Here is a 17,845-nt window from a genome sequence, read left to right on the forward strand (position 1 = left end):
AGCAAATACAGGGGAACGCTCAACATTCTACAGTGTACAGCAAATACAGGGGAACGCTCAACATTCTACAGTGTACAGCAAATACAGGGGAACGCTCAACATTCTACAGTGTACAGCAAATACAGGGGAACGCTCAACATTCTACAGTGTACAGCAAATACAGGGGAACGCTCAACATTCTACAGTGTACAGCAAATACAGGGGAACGTTCAACATTCTACAGTGTACAGCAAATACAGGGGAACGCTCAAAATTCTACAGTGTACAGCAAATACAGGGGAACGCTCAACATTCTACAGTGTACAGCAAATACAGGGGAACGCTCAACATTCTACAGTGTACAGCAAATACAGGGGAACGCTCAACATTCTACAGTGTACAGCAAATACAGGGGAACGCTCTAAATTCTACAGTGTACAGCAAATACAGGGGTACGCTCAACATTCTACAGTGTACAGCAAATACAGGGGAACGCTCAACATTCTACAGTGTACAGCAAATACAGGGGAACGCTCAACATTCTACAGTGTACAGCAAATACAGGGGAACGCTCAACATTCTACAGTGTACAGCAAATACAGGGGAACGCTCAACATTCTACAGTGTACAGCAAATACAGGGGAACGCTCTAAATTCTACAGTGTACAGCAAATACAGGGGTACGCTCAACATTCTACAGTGTACAGCAAATACAGGGGAACGCTCAACATTCTACAGTGTACAGCAAATACAGGGAAACGCTCAACATTCTACAGTGTACAGCAAATACAGGGGAACGCTCAACATTCTACAGTGTACAGCAAACACAGGGGAACGCTCAAAATTCTACAGTGTACAGCAAATACAGGGGAACGCTCAAAATTCTGCAGTGTACAGCAAATACAGGGGAACGCTCAACATTCTACAGTGTACAGCAAATACAGGGGAACGCTCAAAATTCTACAGTGTACAGCAAATACAGGGGAACGCTCAACATTCTACAGTGTACAGCAAATACAGGGGAACGCTCAACATTCTACAGTGTACAGCAAATACAGGGGAACGTTCAACATTCTACAGTGTACAGCAAATACAGGGGAACGCTCAACATTCTACAGTGTACAGCAAATACAGGGGAACGCTCAACATTCTACAGTGTACAGCAAATACAGGGGAACGCTCAACATTCTACAGTGTACAGCAAATACAGGGGAACGCTCAACATTCTACAGTGTACAGCAAATACAGGGGAACGCTCAACATTCTACAGTGTACAGCAAATACAGGGGAACGCTCAACATTCTACAGTGTACAGCAAATACAGGGGAACGCTCAACATTCTACAGTGTACAGCAAATACAGGGGAACGCTCAACATTCTACAGTGTACAGCAAATACAGGGGAACGCTCAACATTCTACAGTGTACAGCAAATACAGGGGTACGCTCAAAATTCTACAGTGTACAGCAAATACAGGGGTACGCTCAACATTCTACAGTGTACAGCAAATACAGGGGAACGCTCAACATTCTACAGTGTACAGCAAATACAGGGGAACGCTCAACATTCTACAGTGTACAGCAAATACAGGGGAACGCTCAACATTCTACAGTGTACAGCAAATACAGGGGAACGCTCAAAATTCTACAGTGTACAGCAAACACAGGGGAACACTCAAAATTCTACAGTGTACAGCAAATACAGGGGAACGCTCAACATTCTACAGTGTACAGCAAATACAGGGGAACGCTCAACATTCTACAGTGTACTGCAAATACAGGGGAATGCTCAAAATTCTACAGTGTACAGCAAATACAGGGGAACGCTCAACATTCTACAGTGTACAGCAAATACAGGGGTACGCTCAAAATTCTACAGTGTACAGCAAATACAGGGGTACGCTCAACATTCTACACTGTACAGCAAATACAGGGGAATGCTCAACATTCTACACTGTACAGCAAATACAGGGGAATGCTCAAAATTCTACAGTGTACAGCAAATACAGGGGAACGCTCAACATTCTACAGTGTACAGCAAATACAGGGGTACGCTCAACATTCTACAGTGTACAGCAAATACAGGGGAACGCTCAACATTCTACAGTGTACAGCAAATACAGGGGAACGCTCAACATTCTACAGTGTACAGCAAATACAGGGGAACGCTCAACATTCTACAGTGTACAGCAAATACAGGGGAACGCTCAACATTCTACAGTGTACAGCAAATACAGGGGAACGCTCAACATTCTACAGTGTACAGCAAATACAGGGGAACGCTCAACATTCTACAGTGTACAGCAAATACAGGGGAACGCTCAACATTCTACAGTGTACAGCAAATACAGGGGAACGCTCAACATTCTACAGTGTACAGCAAATACAGGGGTACGCTCAACATTCTACAGTGTACAGCAAATACAGGGGAACGCTCAACATTCTACAGTGTACAGCAAATACAGGGGAACGCTCTAAATTCTACAGTGTACAGCAAATACAGGGGAACGCTCAACATTCTACAGTGTACAGCAAATACAGGGGTACGCTCAACATTCTACAGTGTACAGCAAATACAGGGGAACGCTCAACATTCTACAGTGTACAGCAAATACAGGGGAACGCTCTAAATTCTACAGTGTACAGCAAATACAGGGGAATGCTCTAAATTCTACAGTGTACAGCAAATACAGGGGTACGCTCAACATTCTACAGTGTACAGCAAATACAGGGGAACGCTCAACATTCTACAGTGTACAGCAAATACAGGGGAACGCTCAACATTCTACAGTGTACAGCAAATACAGGGGAACGCTCTAAATTCTACAGTGTACAGCAAATACAGGGGTACGCTCAACATTCTACAGTGTACAGCAAATACAGGGGAACGCTCAACATTCTACAGTGTACAGCAAATACAGGGGAACGCTCAACATTCTACAGTGTACAGCAAATACAGGGGAACGCTCAACATTCTACAGTGTACAGCAAATACAGGGGAACGCTCAAAATTCTGCAGTGTACAGCAAACACAGGGGTACGCTCAACATTCTACAGTGTACAGCAAATACAGGGGAACGCTCAACATTCTACAGTGTACAGCAAACACAGGGGAACGCTCAACATTCTACAGTGTACAGCAAATACAGGGGAACGCTCAACATTCTACAGTGTACAGCAAATACAGGGGAACGCTCAACATTCTACAGTGTACAGCAAATACAGGGGAACGCTCAACATTCTACAGTGTACAGCAAATACAGGGGAACGCTCTAAATTCTACAGTGTACAGCAAATACAGGGGTACGCTCAACATTCTACAGTGTACAGCAAATACAGGGGAACGCTCAACATTCTACAGTGTACAGCAAATACAGGGGAACGCTCAACATTCTACAGTGTACAGCAAATACAGGGGAACGCTCAACATTCTACAGTGTACAGCAAATACAGGGGAACGCTCAACATTCTACAGTGTACAGCAAATACAGGGGAACGCTCAACATTCTACAGTGTACAGCAAATACAGGGGAACGCTCTAAATTCTACAGTGTACAGCAAATACAGGGGTACGCTCAACATTCTACAGTGTACAGCAAATACAGGGGAACGCTCAACATTCTACAGTGTACAGCAAATACAGGGGAACGCTCAACATTCTACAGTGTACAGCAAATACAGGGGAACGCTCAACATTCTACAGTGTACAGCAAGCACAGGGGAACGCTCAAAATTCTACAGTGTACAGCAAATACAGGGGAACGCTCAAAATTCTGCAGTGTACAGCAAATACAGGGGAACGCTCAACATTCTACAGTGTACAGCAAATACAGGGGAACGCTCAAAATTCTACAGTGTACAGCAAATACAGGGGAACGCTCAACATTCTACAGTGTACAGCAAATACAGGGGAACGCTCAACATTCTACAGTGTACAGCAAATACAGGGGAACGCTCAACATTCTACAGTGTACAGCAAATACAGGGGAACGCTCAACATTCTACAGTGTACAGCAAATACAGGGGAACGCTCAACATTCTACAGTGTACAGCAAATACAGGGGAACGCTCAACATTCTACAGTGTACAGCAAATACAGGGGAACGCTCAACATTCTACAGTGTACAGCAAATACAGGGGAACGCTCAACATTCTACAGTGTACAGCAAATACAGGGGAACGCTCAACATTCTACAGTGTACAGCAAATACAGGGGAACGCTCAACATTCTACAGTGTACAGCAAATACAGGGGAACGCTCAACATTCTACAGTGTACAGCAAATACAGGGGAACGCTCAACATTCTACAGTGTACAGCAAATACAGGGGTACGCTCAAAATTCTACAGTGTACAGCAAATACAGGGGTACGCTCAACATTCTACAGTGTACAGCAAATACAGGGGAACGCTCAACATTCTACAGTGTACAGCAAATACAGGGGAACGCTCAACATTCTACAGTGTACAGCAAATACAGGGGAACGCTCAACATTCTACAGTGTACAGCAAATACAGGGGAACGCTCAAAATTCTACAGTGTACAGCAAACACAGGGGAACACTCAAAATTCTACAGTGTACAGCAAATACAGGGGAACGCTCAACATTCTACAGTGTACAGCAAATACAGGGGAACGCTCAACATTCTACAGTGTACTGCAAATACAGGGGAATGCTCAAAATTCTACAGTGTACAGCAAATACAGGGGAACGCTCAACATTCTACAGTGTACAGCAAATACAGGGGTACGCTCAAAATTCTACAGTGTACAGCAAATACAGGGGTACGCTCAACATTCTACACTGTACAGCAAATACAGGGGAATGCTCAACATTCTACACTGTACAGCAAATACAGGGGAATGCTCAAAATTCTACAGTGTACAGCAAATACAGGGGAACGCTCAACATTCTACAGTGTACAGCAAATACAGGGGTACGCTCAACATTCTACAGTGTACAGCAAATACAGGGGAACGCTCAACATTCTACAGTGTACAGCAAATACAGGGGAACGCTCAACATTCTACAGTGTACAGCAAATACAGGGGAACGCTCAACATTCTACAGTGTACAGCAAATACAGGGGAACGCTCAACATTCTACAGTGTACAGCAAATACAGGGGAACGCTCAACATTCTACAGTGTACAGCAAATACAGGGGAACGCTCAACATTCTACAGTGTACAGCAAATACAGGGGAATGCTCAAAATTCTACAGTGTACAGCAAACACAGGGGAACGCTCAAAATTCTACAGTGTACAGCAAATACAGGGGAACGCTCAACATTCTACAGTGTACAGCAAATACAGGGGAACGCTCAACATTCTACAGTGTACTGCAAATACAGGGGAACGCTCAAAATTCTACAGTGTACAGCAAATACAGGGGAACGCTCAACATTCTACAGTGTACAGCAAATACAGGGGTACGCTCAAAATTCTACAGTGTACAGCAAATACAGGGGTACGCTCAACATTCTACACTGTACAGCAAATACAGGGGAATGCTCAACATTCTACACTGTACAGCAAATACAGGGGAATGCTCAAAATTCTACAGTGTACAGCAAATACAGGGGAATGCTCAAAATTCTACAGTGTACAGCAAATACAGGGGAACGCTCAACATTCTACAACGTACAGCAAATACAGGGGAACGCTCAAAATTCTACAGTGTATAGCAAATACGGAGAGAGAATTGACTGCATAGGAAAACATCTTGTGAGGGGTGGACCTAGCTGGAAGGAAAGTACAGCCCTTGGAAAAAGGGGAGGGTTAGTATATATAGGGAAGGATAGGCCATTTTGTTCTCTCTTGTTAGTGAATTGCCTTCCCGCCCTCCCGCCCTGTGGGTAGAGGTTCTGGCACGGAGTGCCTTGGCGTTGAATTGTTGGCTGGTTTTATCGTTGGCTATTTATTGGCGGAAAAGAACGGCAGTTTGTAGTTGTATGGTAAGCTGTAGTGATTTACAGTTTGATGTGGTTTAGGTGCACTCACCTCCATCGACTTATTGGCCGCTCAACCACCCGTCCGGGAGGCAGCGGAATGGGCACCTATCAGGGTGGGTAGTCACTGTGGGGGTTGAGCTAGCACCTATTACCGTTTTGATAGTTTGTAGTTAAATTAGGATGGTTTTGATTTTAGCATTTTAAGGTTAGCGTCAGTTTAATAGAGCCGTTATTTTTTTCTGCCACCATATGCCGCCTGAATCGGCATCTTAACAAAGTTTTCATTTACAGGTTTGCTATGGTGAGGGTCAAATAAATAGCTAGCAATTTTTCTGCCAAATTCAAGTCTCCGTGTCTTTATTTCTTGGTATTAGAGGTAACGAATGCTTTACTTAGAATGAAGGGGTCCACCAAATATCACTAGGATGTTTAAGGGGAACGCTCAACATTCTACAGTGTACAGCAAATACAGGGGAACGCTCAAAATTCTACAGTGTACAGCAAATACAGGGGAACGCTCAAAATTCTACAGTGTACAGCAAATACAGGGGAACGCTCACAATTCTACACTGTACAGCAAATACAGGGGAACGCTCACAATTCTACACTGTACAGCAAATACAGGGGAACGCTCAACATTCTACAGTGTACAGCAAATACAGGGGAACGCTCAACATTCTACAGTGTACAGCAAATACAGGGGAACGCTCAACATTCTACAGTGTACAGCAAACACAGGGGAATGCTCAACATTCTACAGTGTACAGCAAATACAGGGGAACGCTCAAAATTCTACAGTGTACAGCAAATACAGGGGAACGCTCAAAATTCTACAGTGTACAGCAAATACAGGGGAACGCTCAAAACTGTACAGTGTACAGCAAATACAGGGGTACACTCAAAATTCTACAGTGTACAGCAAATACAGGGGAACGCTCAAAATTCTACAGTGTACAGCAAATACAGGGGAACGCTCAACATTCTACAGTGTACAGCAAATACAGGGGAACGCTCAACATTCTACAGTGTACAGCAAATACAGGGGAACGCTCAACATTCTACAGTGTACAGCAAATACAGGGGAACGCTCAACATTCTACAGTGTACAGCAAATACAGGGGTACGCTCAAAATTCTACAGTGTACAGCAAATACAGGGGTACGCTCAACATTCTACAGTGTACAGCAAATACAGGGGAACGCTCAACATTCTACAGTGTACAGCAAATACAGGGGAACGCTCAACATTCTACAGTGTACAGCAAATACAGGGGAACGCTCAACATTCTACAGTGTACAGCAAATACAGGGGAACGCTCAAAATTCTACAGTGTACAGCAAACACAGGGGAACACTCAAAATTCTACAGTGTACAGCAAATACAGGGGAACGCTCAACATTCTACAGTGTACAGCAAATACAGGGGAACGCTCAACATTCTACAGTGTACTGCAAATACAGGGGAATGCTCAAAATTCTACAGTGTACAGCAAATACAGCGGAACGCTCAACATTCTACAGTGTACAGCAAATACAGGGGTACGCTCAAAATTCTACAGTGTACAGCAAATACAGGGGTACGCTCAACATTCTACACTGTACAGCAAATACAGGGGAATGCTCAACATTCTACACTGTACAGCAAATACAGGGGAATGCTCAAAATTCTACAGTGTACAGCAAATACAGGGGAACGCTCAACATTCTACAGTGTACAGCAAATACAGGGGTACGCTCAACATTCTACAGTGTACAGCAAATACAGGGGAACGCTCAACATTCTACAGTGTACAGCAAATACAGGGGAACGCTCAACATTCTACAGTGTACAGCAAATACAGGGGAACGCTCAACATTCTACAGTGTACAGCAAATACAGGGGAACGCTCAACATTCTACAGTGTACAGCAAATACAGGGGAACGCTCAACATTCTACAGTGTACAGCAAATACAGGGGAACGCTCAACATTCTACAGTGTACAGCAAATACAGGGGAATGCTCAAAATTCTACAGTGTACAGCAAACACAGGGGAACGCTCAAAATTCTACAGTGTACAGCAAATACAGGGGAACGCTCAACATTCTACAGTGTACAGCAAATACAGGGGAACGCTCAACATTCTACAGTGTACAGCAAATACAGGGGTACGCTCAAAATTCTACAGTGTACAGCAAATACAGGGGTACGCTCAACATTCTACACTGTACAGCAAATACAGGGGAATGCTCAACATTCTACACTGTACAGCAAATACAGGGGAATGCTCAAAATTCTACAGTGTACAGCAAATACAGGGGAATGCTCAAAATTCTACAGTGTACAGCAAATACAGGGGAACGCTCAACATTCTACAACGTACAGCAAATACAGGGGAACGCTCAAAATTCTACAGTGTATAGCAAATACGGAGAGAGAATTGACTGCATAGGAAAACATCTTGTGAGGGGTGGACCTAGCTGGAAGGAAAGTACAGCCCTTGGAAAAAGGGGAGGGTTAGTATATATAGGGAAGGATAGGCCATTTTGTTCTCTCTTGTTAGTGAATTGCCTTCCCGCCCTCCCGCCCTGTGGGTAGAGGTTCTGGCACGGAGTGCCTTGGCGTTGAATTGTTGGCTGGTTTTATCGTTGGCTATTTATTGGCGGAAAAGAACGGCAGTTTGTAGTTGTATGGTAAGCTGTAGTGATTTACAGTTTGATGTGGTTTAGGTGCACTCACCTCCATCGACTTGTTGGCCGCTCAACCACCCGTCCGGGAGGCAGCGGAATGGGCACCTATCAGGGTGGGTAGTCACTGTGGGGGTTGAGCTAGCACCTATTACCGTTTTGATAGTTTGTAGTTAAATTAGGATGGTTTTGATTTTAGCATTTTAAGGTTAGCGTCAGTTTAATAGAGCCGTTATTTTTTTCTGCCACCATATGCCGCCTGAATCGGCATCTTAACAAAGTTTTCATTTACAGGTTTGCTATGGTGAGGGTCAAATAAATAGCTAGCAATTTTTCTGCCAAATTCAAGTCTCCGTGTCTTTATTTCTTGGTATTTAGAGGTAACGAATGCTTTACTTAGAATGAAGGGGTCCACCAAATATCACTAGGATGTTTAAGGGGAACGCTCAACATTCTACAGTGTACAGCAAATACAGGGGAACGCTCAAAATTCTACAGTGTACAGCAAATACAGGGGAACGCTCAAAATTCTACAGTGTACAGCAAATACAGGGGAACGCTCACAATTCTACACTGTACAGCAAATACAGGGGAACGCTCACAATTCTACACTGTACAGCAAATACAGGGGAACGCTCAACATTCTACAGTGTACAGCAAATACAGGGGAACGCTCAACATTCTACAGTGTACAGCAAATACAGGGGAACGCTCAACATTCTACAGTGTACAGCAAACACAGGGGAATGCTCAACATTCTACAGTGTACAGCAAATACAGGGGAACGCTCAAAATTCTACAGTGTACAGCAAATACAGGGGAACGCTCAAAATTCTACAGTGTACAGCAAATACAGGGGAACGCTCAAAACTGTACAGTGTACAGCAAATACAGGGGTACACTCAAAATTCTACAGTGTACAGCAAATACAGGGGAACGCTCAAAATTCTACAGTGTACAGCAAATACAGGGGAACGCTCAAAATTCTACAGTGTACAGCAAATACAGGGGAACGCTCAACATTCTACAGTGTACAGCAAATACAGGGGAACGCTCAAAATTCTACAGTGTACAGCAAATACAGGGGAACACTCAAAATTCTACAGTGTACAGCAAACACAGGGGAACGCTCAACATTCTACAGTGTACAGCAAATACAGGGGAACGCTCACAATTCTACAGTGTACAGCAAATACAGGGGAACGCTCAAAACTCTACAGTGTACAGCAAATACAGGGGAACGCTCAAAATTCTACACTGTACAGCAAACACAGGGGAACGCTCAAAATTCTACACTGTACAGCAAATACAGGGGAACGCTCAAAATTCTCCAGTGTACAGCAAATACAGGGGAACGCTCAAAACTCTACAGTGTACAGCAAATACAGGGGAACGCTCAACATTCTACAGTGTACAGCAAATACAGGGGAACGCTCAACATTCTACAGTGTACAGCAAATACAGGGGAACGCTCAAAATTCTACAGTGTACAGCAAATACAGGGGAACGCTCAAAATTCTACAGTGTACAGCAAACACAGGGGAACGCTCAACATTCTACAGTGTACAGCAAATACAGGGGAACGCTCACAATTCTACAGTGTACAGCAAATACAGGGGAACGCTCAAAACTCTACAGTGTACAGCAAATACAGGGGAACGCTCAAAATTCTACACTGTACAGCAAACACAGGGGAACGCTCAAAATTCTACACTGTACAGCAAATACAGGGGAACGCTCAAAATTCTACAGTGTACAGCAAATACAGGGGAACGCTCAAAACTCTACAGTGTACAGCAAATACAGGGGAACGCTCAACATTCTACAGTGTACAGCAAATACAGGGGAACGCTCAACATTCTACAGTGTACAGCAAATACAGGGGAACGCTCAAAATTCTACAGTGTACAGCAAATACAGGGGAACGCTCAAAATTCTACAGTGTACAGCAAACACAGGGGAACGCTCAACATTCTACAGTGTACAGCAAATACAGGGGAACGCTCACAATTCTACAGTGTACAGCAAATACAGGGGAACGCTCAAAACTCTACAGTGTACAGCAAATACAGGGGAACGCTCAACATTCTACAGTGTACAGCAAATACAGGGGAACGCTCAACATTCTACAGTGTACAGCAAATACAGGGGAACGCTCAAAATTCTACACTGTACAGCAAATACAGGGGAACGCTCAAAATTCTACACTGTACAGCAAACACAGGGGAACGCTCAACATTCTACAGTGTACAGCAAATACAGGGGAACGCTCACAATTCTACAGTGTACAGCAAATACAGGGGAACGCTCAAAACTCTACAGTGTACAGCAAATACAGGGGAACGCTCAACATTCTACAGTGTACAGCAAATACAGGGGAACGCTCAACATTCTACAGTGTACAGCAAATACAGGGGAACGCTCAAAATTCTACACTGTACAGCAAACACAGGGGAACGCTCAAAATTCTACACTGTACAGCAAATACAGGGGAACGCTCAAAATTCTACAGTGTACAGCAAATACAGGGGAACGCTCAAAACTCTACAGTGTACAGCAAATACAGGGGAACGCTCAACATTCTACAGTGTACAGCAAATACAGGGGAACACTCAACATTCTACAGTGTACAGCAAATACAGGGGAACCCTCAAAATTCTACAGTGTACAGCAAATACAGGGGAACGCTCAACATTCTACAGTGTACAGCAAATACAGGGGAACCCTCAAAACTCTACAGTGTACAGCAAATACAGGGGAACGCTCAACATTCTACAGTGTACAGCAAATACAGGGGAACGCTCAAAATTCTACAGTGTACAGCAAATACAGGGGAACGCTCAAAATTCTACAGTGTACAGCAAACACAGGGGAACGCTCAACATTCTACAGTGTACAGCAAATACAGGGGAACGCTCACAATTCTACAGTGTACAGCAAATACAGGGGAACGCTCAAAACTCTACAGTGTACAGCAAATACAGGGGAACGCTCAAAATTCTACACTGTACAGCAAACACAGGGGAACGCTCAAAATTCTACACTGTACAGCAAATACAGGGGAACGCTCAAAATTCTACAGTGTACAGCAAATACAGGGGAACGCTCAAAACTCTACAGTGTACAGCAAATACAGGGGAACGCTCAACATTCTACAGTGTACAGCAAATACAGGGGAACGCTCAACATTCTACAGTGTACAGCAAATACAGGGGAACGCTCAAAATTCTACAGTGTACAGCAAATACAGGGGAACGCTCAAAATTCTACAGTGTACAGCAAACACAGGGGAACGCTCAACATTCTACAGTGTACAGCAAATACAGGGGAACGCTCACAATTCTACAGTGTACAGCAAATACAGGGGAACGCTCAAAACTCTACAGTGTACAGCAAATACAGGGGAACGCTCAACATTCTACAGTGTACAGCAAATACAGGGGAACGCTCAACATTCTACAGTGTACAGCAAATACAGGGGAACGCTCAAAATTCTACACTGTACAGCAAATACAGGGGAACGCTCAACATTCTACAGTGTACAGCAAATACAGGGGAACGCTCAAAATTCTACACTGTACAGCAAACACAGGGGAACGCTCAAAATTCTACACTGTACAGCAAATACAGGGGAACGCTCAAAATTCTACAGTGTACAGCAAATACAGGGGAACGCTCAAAACTCTACAGTGTACAGCAAATACAGGGGAACGCTCAACATTCTACAGTGTACAGCAAATACAGGGGAACACTCAACATTCTACAGTGTACAGCAAATACAGGGGAACCCTCAAAATTCTACAGTGTACAGCAAATACAGGGGAACGCTCAACATTCTACAGTGTACAGCAAATACAGGGGAACCCTCAAAACTCTACAGTGTACAGCAAATACAGGGGAACGCTCAACATTCTACAGTGTACAGCAAATACAGGGGAACGCTCAAAATTCTACAGTGTACAGCAAATACAGGGGAACGCTCAAAATTCTACAGTGTACAGCAAACACAGGGGAACGCTCAACATTCTACAGTGTACAGCAAATACAGGGGAACGCTCACAATTCTACAGTGTACAGCAAATACAGGGGAACGCTCAAAACTCTACAGTGTACAGCAAATACAGGGGAACGCTCAAAATTCTACACTGTACAGCAAACACAGGGGAACGCTCAAAATTCTACACTGTACAGCAAATACAGGGGAACGCTCAAAATTCTACAGTGTACAGCAAATACAGGGGAACGCTCAAAACTCTACAGTGTACAGCAAATACAGGGGAACGCTCAACATTCTACAGTGTACAGCAAATACAGGGGAACGCTCAACATTCTACAGTGTACAGCAAATACAGGGGAACGCTCAAAATTCTACAGTGTACAGCAAATACAGGGGAACGCTCAAAATTCTACAGTGTACAGCAAACACAGGGGAACGCTCAACATTCTACAGTGTACAGCAAATACAGGGGAACGCTCACAATTCTACAGTGTACAGCAAATACAGGGGAACGCTCAAAACTCTACAGTGTACAGCAAATACAGGGGAACGCTCAACATTCTACAGTGTACAGCAAATACAGGGGAACGCTCAACATTCTACAGTGTACAGCAAATACAGGGGAACGCTCAAAATTCTACACTGTACAGCAAATACAGGGGAACGCTCAAAATTCTACACTGTACAGCAAACACAGGGGAACGCTCAACATTCTACAGTGTACAGCAAATACAGGGGAACGCTCACAATTCTACAGTGTACAGCAAATACAGGGGAACGCTCAAAACTCTACAGTGTACAGCAAATACAGGGGAACGCTCAACATTCTACAGTGTACAGCAAATACAGGGGAACGCTCAACATTCTACAGTGTACAGCAAATACAGGGGAACGCTCAAAATTCTACACTGTACAGCAAACACAGGGGAACGCTCAAAATTCTATACTGTACAGCAAATACAGGGGAACGCTCAAAATTCTACAGTGTACAGCAAATACAGGGGAACGCTCAAAACTCTACAGTGTACAGCAAATACAGGGGAACGCTCAACATTCTACAGTGTACAGCAAATACAGGGGAACGCTCAACATTCTACAGTGTACAGCAAATACAGGGGAACCCTCAAAATTCTACAGTGTACAGCAAATACAGGGGAACGCTCAACATTCTACAGTGTACAGCAAATACAGGGGAACCCTCAAAACTCTACAGTGTACAGCAAATACAGGGGAACGCTCAACATTCTACAGTGTACAGCAAATACAGGGGAACGCTCAAAATTCTACAGTGTACAGCAAATACAGGGGAACGCTCAAAATTCTACAGTGTACAGCAAACACAGGGGAACGCTCAACATTCTACAGTGTACAGCAAATACAGGGGAACGCTCACAATTCTACAGTGTACAGCAAATACAGGGGAACGCTCAAAACTCTACAGTGTACAGCAAATACAGGGGAACGCTCAACATTCTACAGTGTACAGCAAATACAGGGGAACGCTCAACATTCTACAGTGTACAGCAAATACAGGGGAACGCTCAAAATTCTACACTGTACAGCAAATACAGGGGAACGCTCAAAATTCTACACTGTACAGCAAACACAGGGGAACGCTCAACATTCTACAGTGTACAGCAAATACAGGGGAACGCTCACAATTCTACAGTGTACAGCAAATACAGGGGAACGCTCAAAACTCTACAGTGTACAGCAAATACAGGGGAACGCTCAACATTCTACAGTGTACAGCAAATACAGGGGAACGCTCAACATTCTACAGTGTACAGCAAATACAGGGGAACGCTCAACATTCTACAGTGTACAGCAAATACAGGGGAACGCTCAACATTCTACAGTGTACAGCAAATACAGGGGAACGCTCAACATTCTACAGTGTACAGCAAATACAGGGGAACGCTCAAAATTCTACAGTGTACAGCAAATACAGGGGAACGCTCAAAATTCTACAGTGTACAGCAAATACAGGGGAACGCTCAACATTCTACAGTGTACAGCAAATACAGGGGAACGCTCAAAACTCTACAGTGTACAGCAAATACAGGGGAACGCTCAACATTCTACAGTGTACAGCAAATACAGGGGAACGCTCAACATTCTACAGTGTACAGCAAATACAGGGGAACCCTCAAAACTCTACAGTGTACAGCAAATACAGGGGAACGCTCAACATTCTACAGTGTACAGCAAATACAGGGGAACGCTCAAAATTCTACAGAAGGCATCACACTGGGGCAAAAATAGTCTAAAGACAAGTGTATGAAAGCCATCAGTTTGATTATATGAGTTTTACTATACAAAGGGTGAGATAATGGGCGGGGAGAAAATTTGAGAGTTGGGGGGGGGGGGGAAAGAAAATGAGGTTGGGAGAAAGAACAGGGAGGGAAGAGAGAGGCAAAGAAAATGGGGGTGGGGTGGAAGAGGGAGAGAGCACTGGGCATGAGAGAGAGAGAGAAAGCACGGAGCAGATAGAGTACAGGAGACGGGGACAGAGAATGGGAAGGCGGAGAATGAAGACGGTATCAGAGTAAAGGGGCAACAGCGAACGGAGAGAGACACACACACAATGGGGTAGGGGATGTGAAGTAGGAATGAGAGAGAGAGAGAGTACAGGGGAGGGGGAGAGAGAATGGGAAGGCGGAGAATGAAGGTGGTATGAGAGAGAAGGGGCAACAGAGAGAACGGATGAAGAGAGACAGAGAGAGACAATGGGGATGGATGTGAGGTAGAAATGAGAGAGGGAGAAAAAGAGAGAGAGAGAGTGTACAGGGGAGGGGAAGAGAGAATGAAGGTGGTATGATTGTGAGGTAGGAGGAGAAAGAGAGAGAAGGGATGAAGAGAAAGACACACACACACATACACACACACACACACACACACACACACACACACACACACACACAATGGGGCGACAAATGTGAGGTAGGAGGAGAAAGAGAGAGAACTGGGGAGGGTGGTAGAGAGAGATAAAGAGTAAATGGGATGGGAAGAAACAATGGTGGAAGACATAGAGAAAGGGGCTGTGGGTAGAGAGAGAACAGGAGGGGAGGGGGGGGGGGGGCAGGGGATGCCTGCTACACCAATCACAACAGCTAGCAAATAATCCTCAGGACAAGGCCATGGCTCACAGGAAAACTCCACGCATAGATATTATCCCCACTCCAGCATGACAGAACCCTTACTCATCCAGTCTGGCGGCAAGCAACAGCCCAAAACAGAGCACTGGAGGACCACGGATGCTGAGATGTGGTCAGGACTGCTCCACCCAGGGTGGTGGGATGCCACTATGCTAATAAATGGCATGGGGGAGGGGGAATCATATTTTGCATTAATAAAAAACATAAATACGGGTGTCTGCATTATGTGGACACAGAAGAGTGCACCCGATGGGCTGGCTCTACGGCTATGCCCTTATACTAACTACAAAGGGTCTGGGGGCCGGACCACCCATTAGTAAAACAAAAGGGATATTATTTTGTGGGGAACTGACATGTAATCTAGTAAGCATCACTCTAAGGGGAACAGAAATTAAACATTTTCATAATAAATTAGTAAAGAACATTAAGGCATTAAGGTCATCGCCATCAAAAACGAAACAATCCACCGGAACGCTCCCCCCCCCCCTCCCGACTCTATCCCCTCCATGCAGCACAGGAGGGGGGATTTCAGCTACTCGCCTCTCTTACAGTAAAACGATTCAATCATTCAATCTGGCTGCTAATAGAACTGAGCCAAGAATAGAGAACAAGGATTTTTTTCATCACTCTCTTCCTCTCTGTGCTGTCCCTAAGGTCACTGACGGGAGCATGTGACCAGCGTATATTGTTAGCTATCTGTCATGCCGCTCTGGGTCATCCCAAGACAGAGAACGTTACTTATCAGTCCGGTTATTACAAGTCTAATGCGCCGACAGCGGGAACACAAAAACTGATTGGATTTATAGGCCCGGCAGTCTGCGCTGGCAATTAGCTACAGTCTATCCCTGTAGGCTTCACATTCCTCCTCTGGGCTGCTCATTTCAACATCCAATGATTCTGCAAATCAAATCTATCGTCCCCACCACCCCTGGTCTATCGGTTCCACTGGGGGTTATGGTCATGATGGAGAAGATACTGCTGTCTAAGGTCATATTTGCAGAGATATGGTCAGTTATAGTACATTGACCAATAGCAACCAAGCTATTATTTTACAGGATGCACTGGATAAATGATAGCTAAAAGATGATTGGCTACGCTGGCCAACGTCTCCAGAAGTTTGATACATCTCTCCCTTCATAATCCTAGAGAAGGAGATCTGGGCGACCTGATAATGGAAATTCTATGTCCTGATAAGTAGCATGGCCATGAGGATTTGGCCGCCTACATTACATCAAAAGAAATTTTGACCGTAATTGAAAGGCTGTGACCATAGGGTACAGGTCTGCGGATGTCTAAGGTCATTATTATAGAGATGTGGTCACACATCGGTTGATCATTGACCTTCTAAGTAACACCTGGAACTGCGTGGCCAAAAAATTGCTTTACAGCATACATCGACATTGCGTTTAGAGCTGAACGCTTAGTAAACAAACCACGTAGTCTGTTACGTTACATAGTTCATCACAACTCTGAGATTTCAGGTCATGATGATAGACATAAAGCCAACTGATTACCTAGCCGATGCTATGACAGTAGTAGTAGTAGCTCATGGTGACAATAAGATGCAGGACATGGTGGAACCTAGATGAAAGGTCCAGCTCCAGCCACTGCTCACCGTGACAGGCTGATAGCGTTCTGAGCTGAGAGACTCGTTAATGCTGCAGTGAATGACTTTATCATTGAAGACGATCAGCTCGCAGGGGGTCCGTCCAACCTTCACCTGGTACTCATCAGCCTTCAGGCCAAGATCATCATGTTCTTTCTGTAAGACACAAACAAGACCTGGTTAAGGACTAGAAGGCGTATTACAGGTGGTATTAAACACCAGCCATGTTTAATTTGGCGGATCCCCGCTGCTGGCGATATTGTGGGCTTAGAGGCACTTCCCTCCACATCTTATGGACACGTTCCAAAAACACTACCTCTCTGGTATCAAGTACTAACAACGTTGGGTTCACGACTCATCCTTTGGGTCTAACTCTTGTATTTTACCCCCCAAGACATTAATAAACATTTGTGCAAATAGTTCCCGAATCTTGTTGACCGCAAAATCAGTACTTCCAAAAACCAATCCAAGATGAAATGATAAGAATA

At 44.4% G+C, this 17,845-nt stretch overlaps 1 protein-coding gene across 1 annotated transcript in view; it reads right to left on the reverse strand.

Moving 5' to 3' along the window:
• The window catches only part of PLXND1 (plexin D1), a 199,299-nt gene that overhangs the window by 47,169 nt on the left and 134,285 nt on the right, over positions 1–17,845 (reverse strand). The window contains exon 19 of the mRNA XM_063941225.1: positions 17,367–17,513. Within this exon, the coding sequence (XP_063797295.1) occupies positions 17,367–17,513 (147 nt within the window). The remainder of the gene's footprint in view (positions 1–17,366; positions 17,514–17,845) is intronic.

The sequence above is a fragment of the Pseudophryne corroboree genome, chromosome 9, assembly GCF_028390025.1.
Source record: "Pseudophryne corroboree isolate aPseCor3 chromosome 9, aPseCor3.hap2, whole genome shotgun sequence".
Taxonomy (NCBI): Eukaryota; Metazoa; Chordata; class Amphibia; order Anura; family Myobatrachidae; genus Pseudophryne; species Pseudophryne corroboree.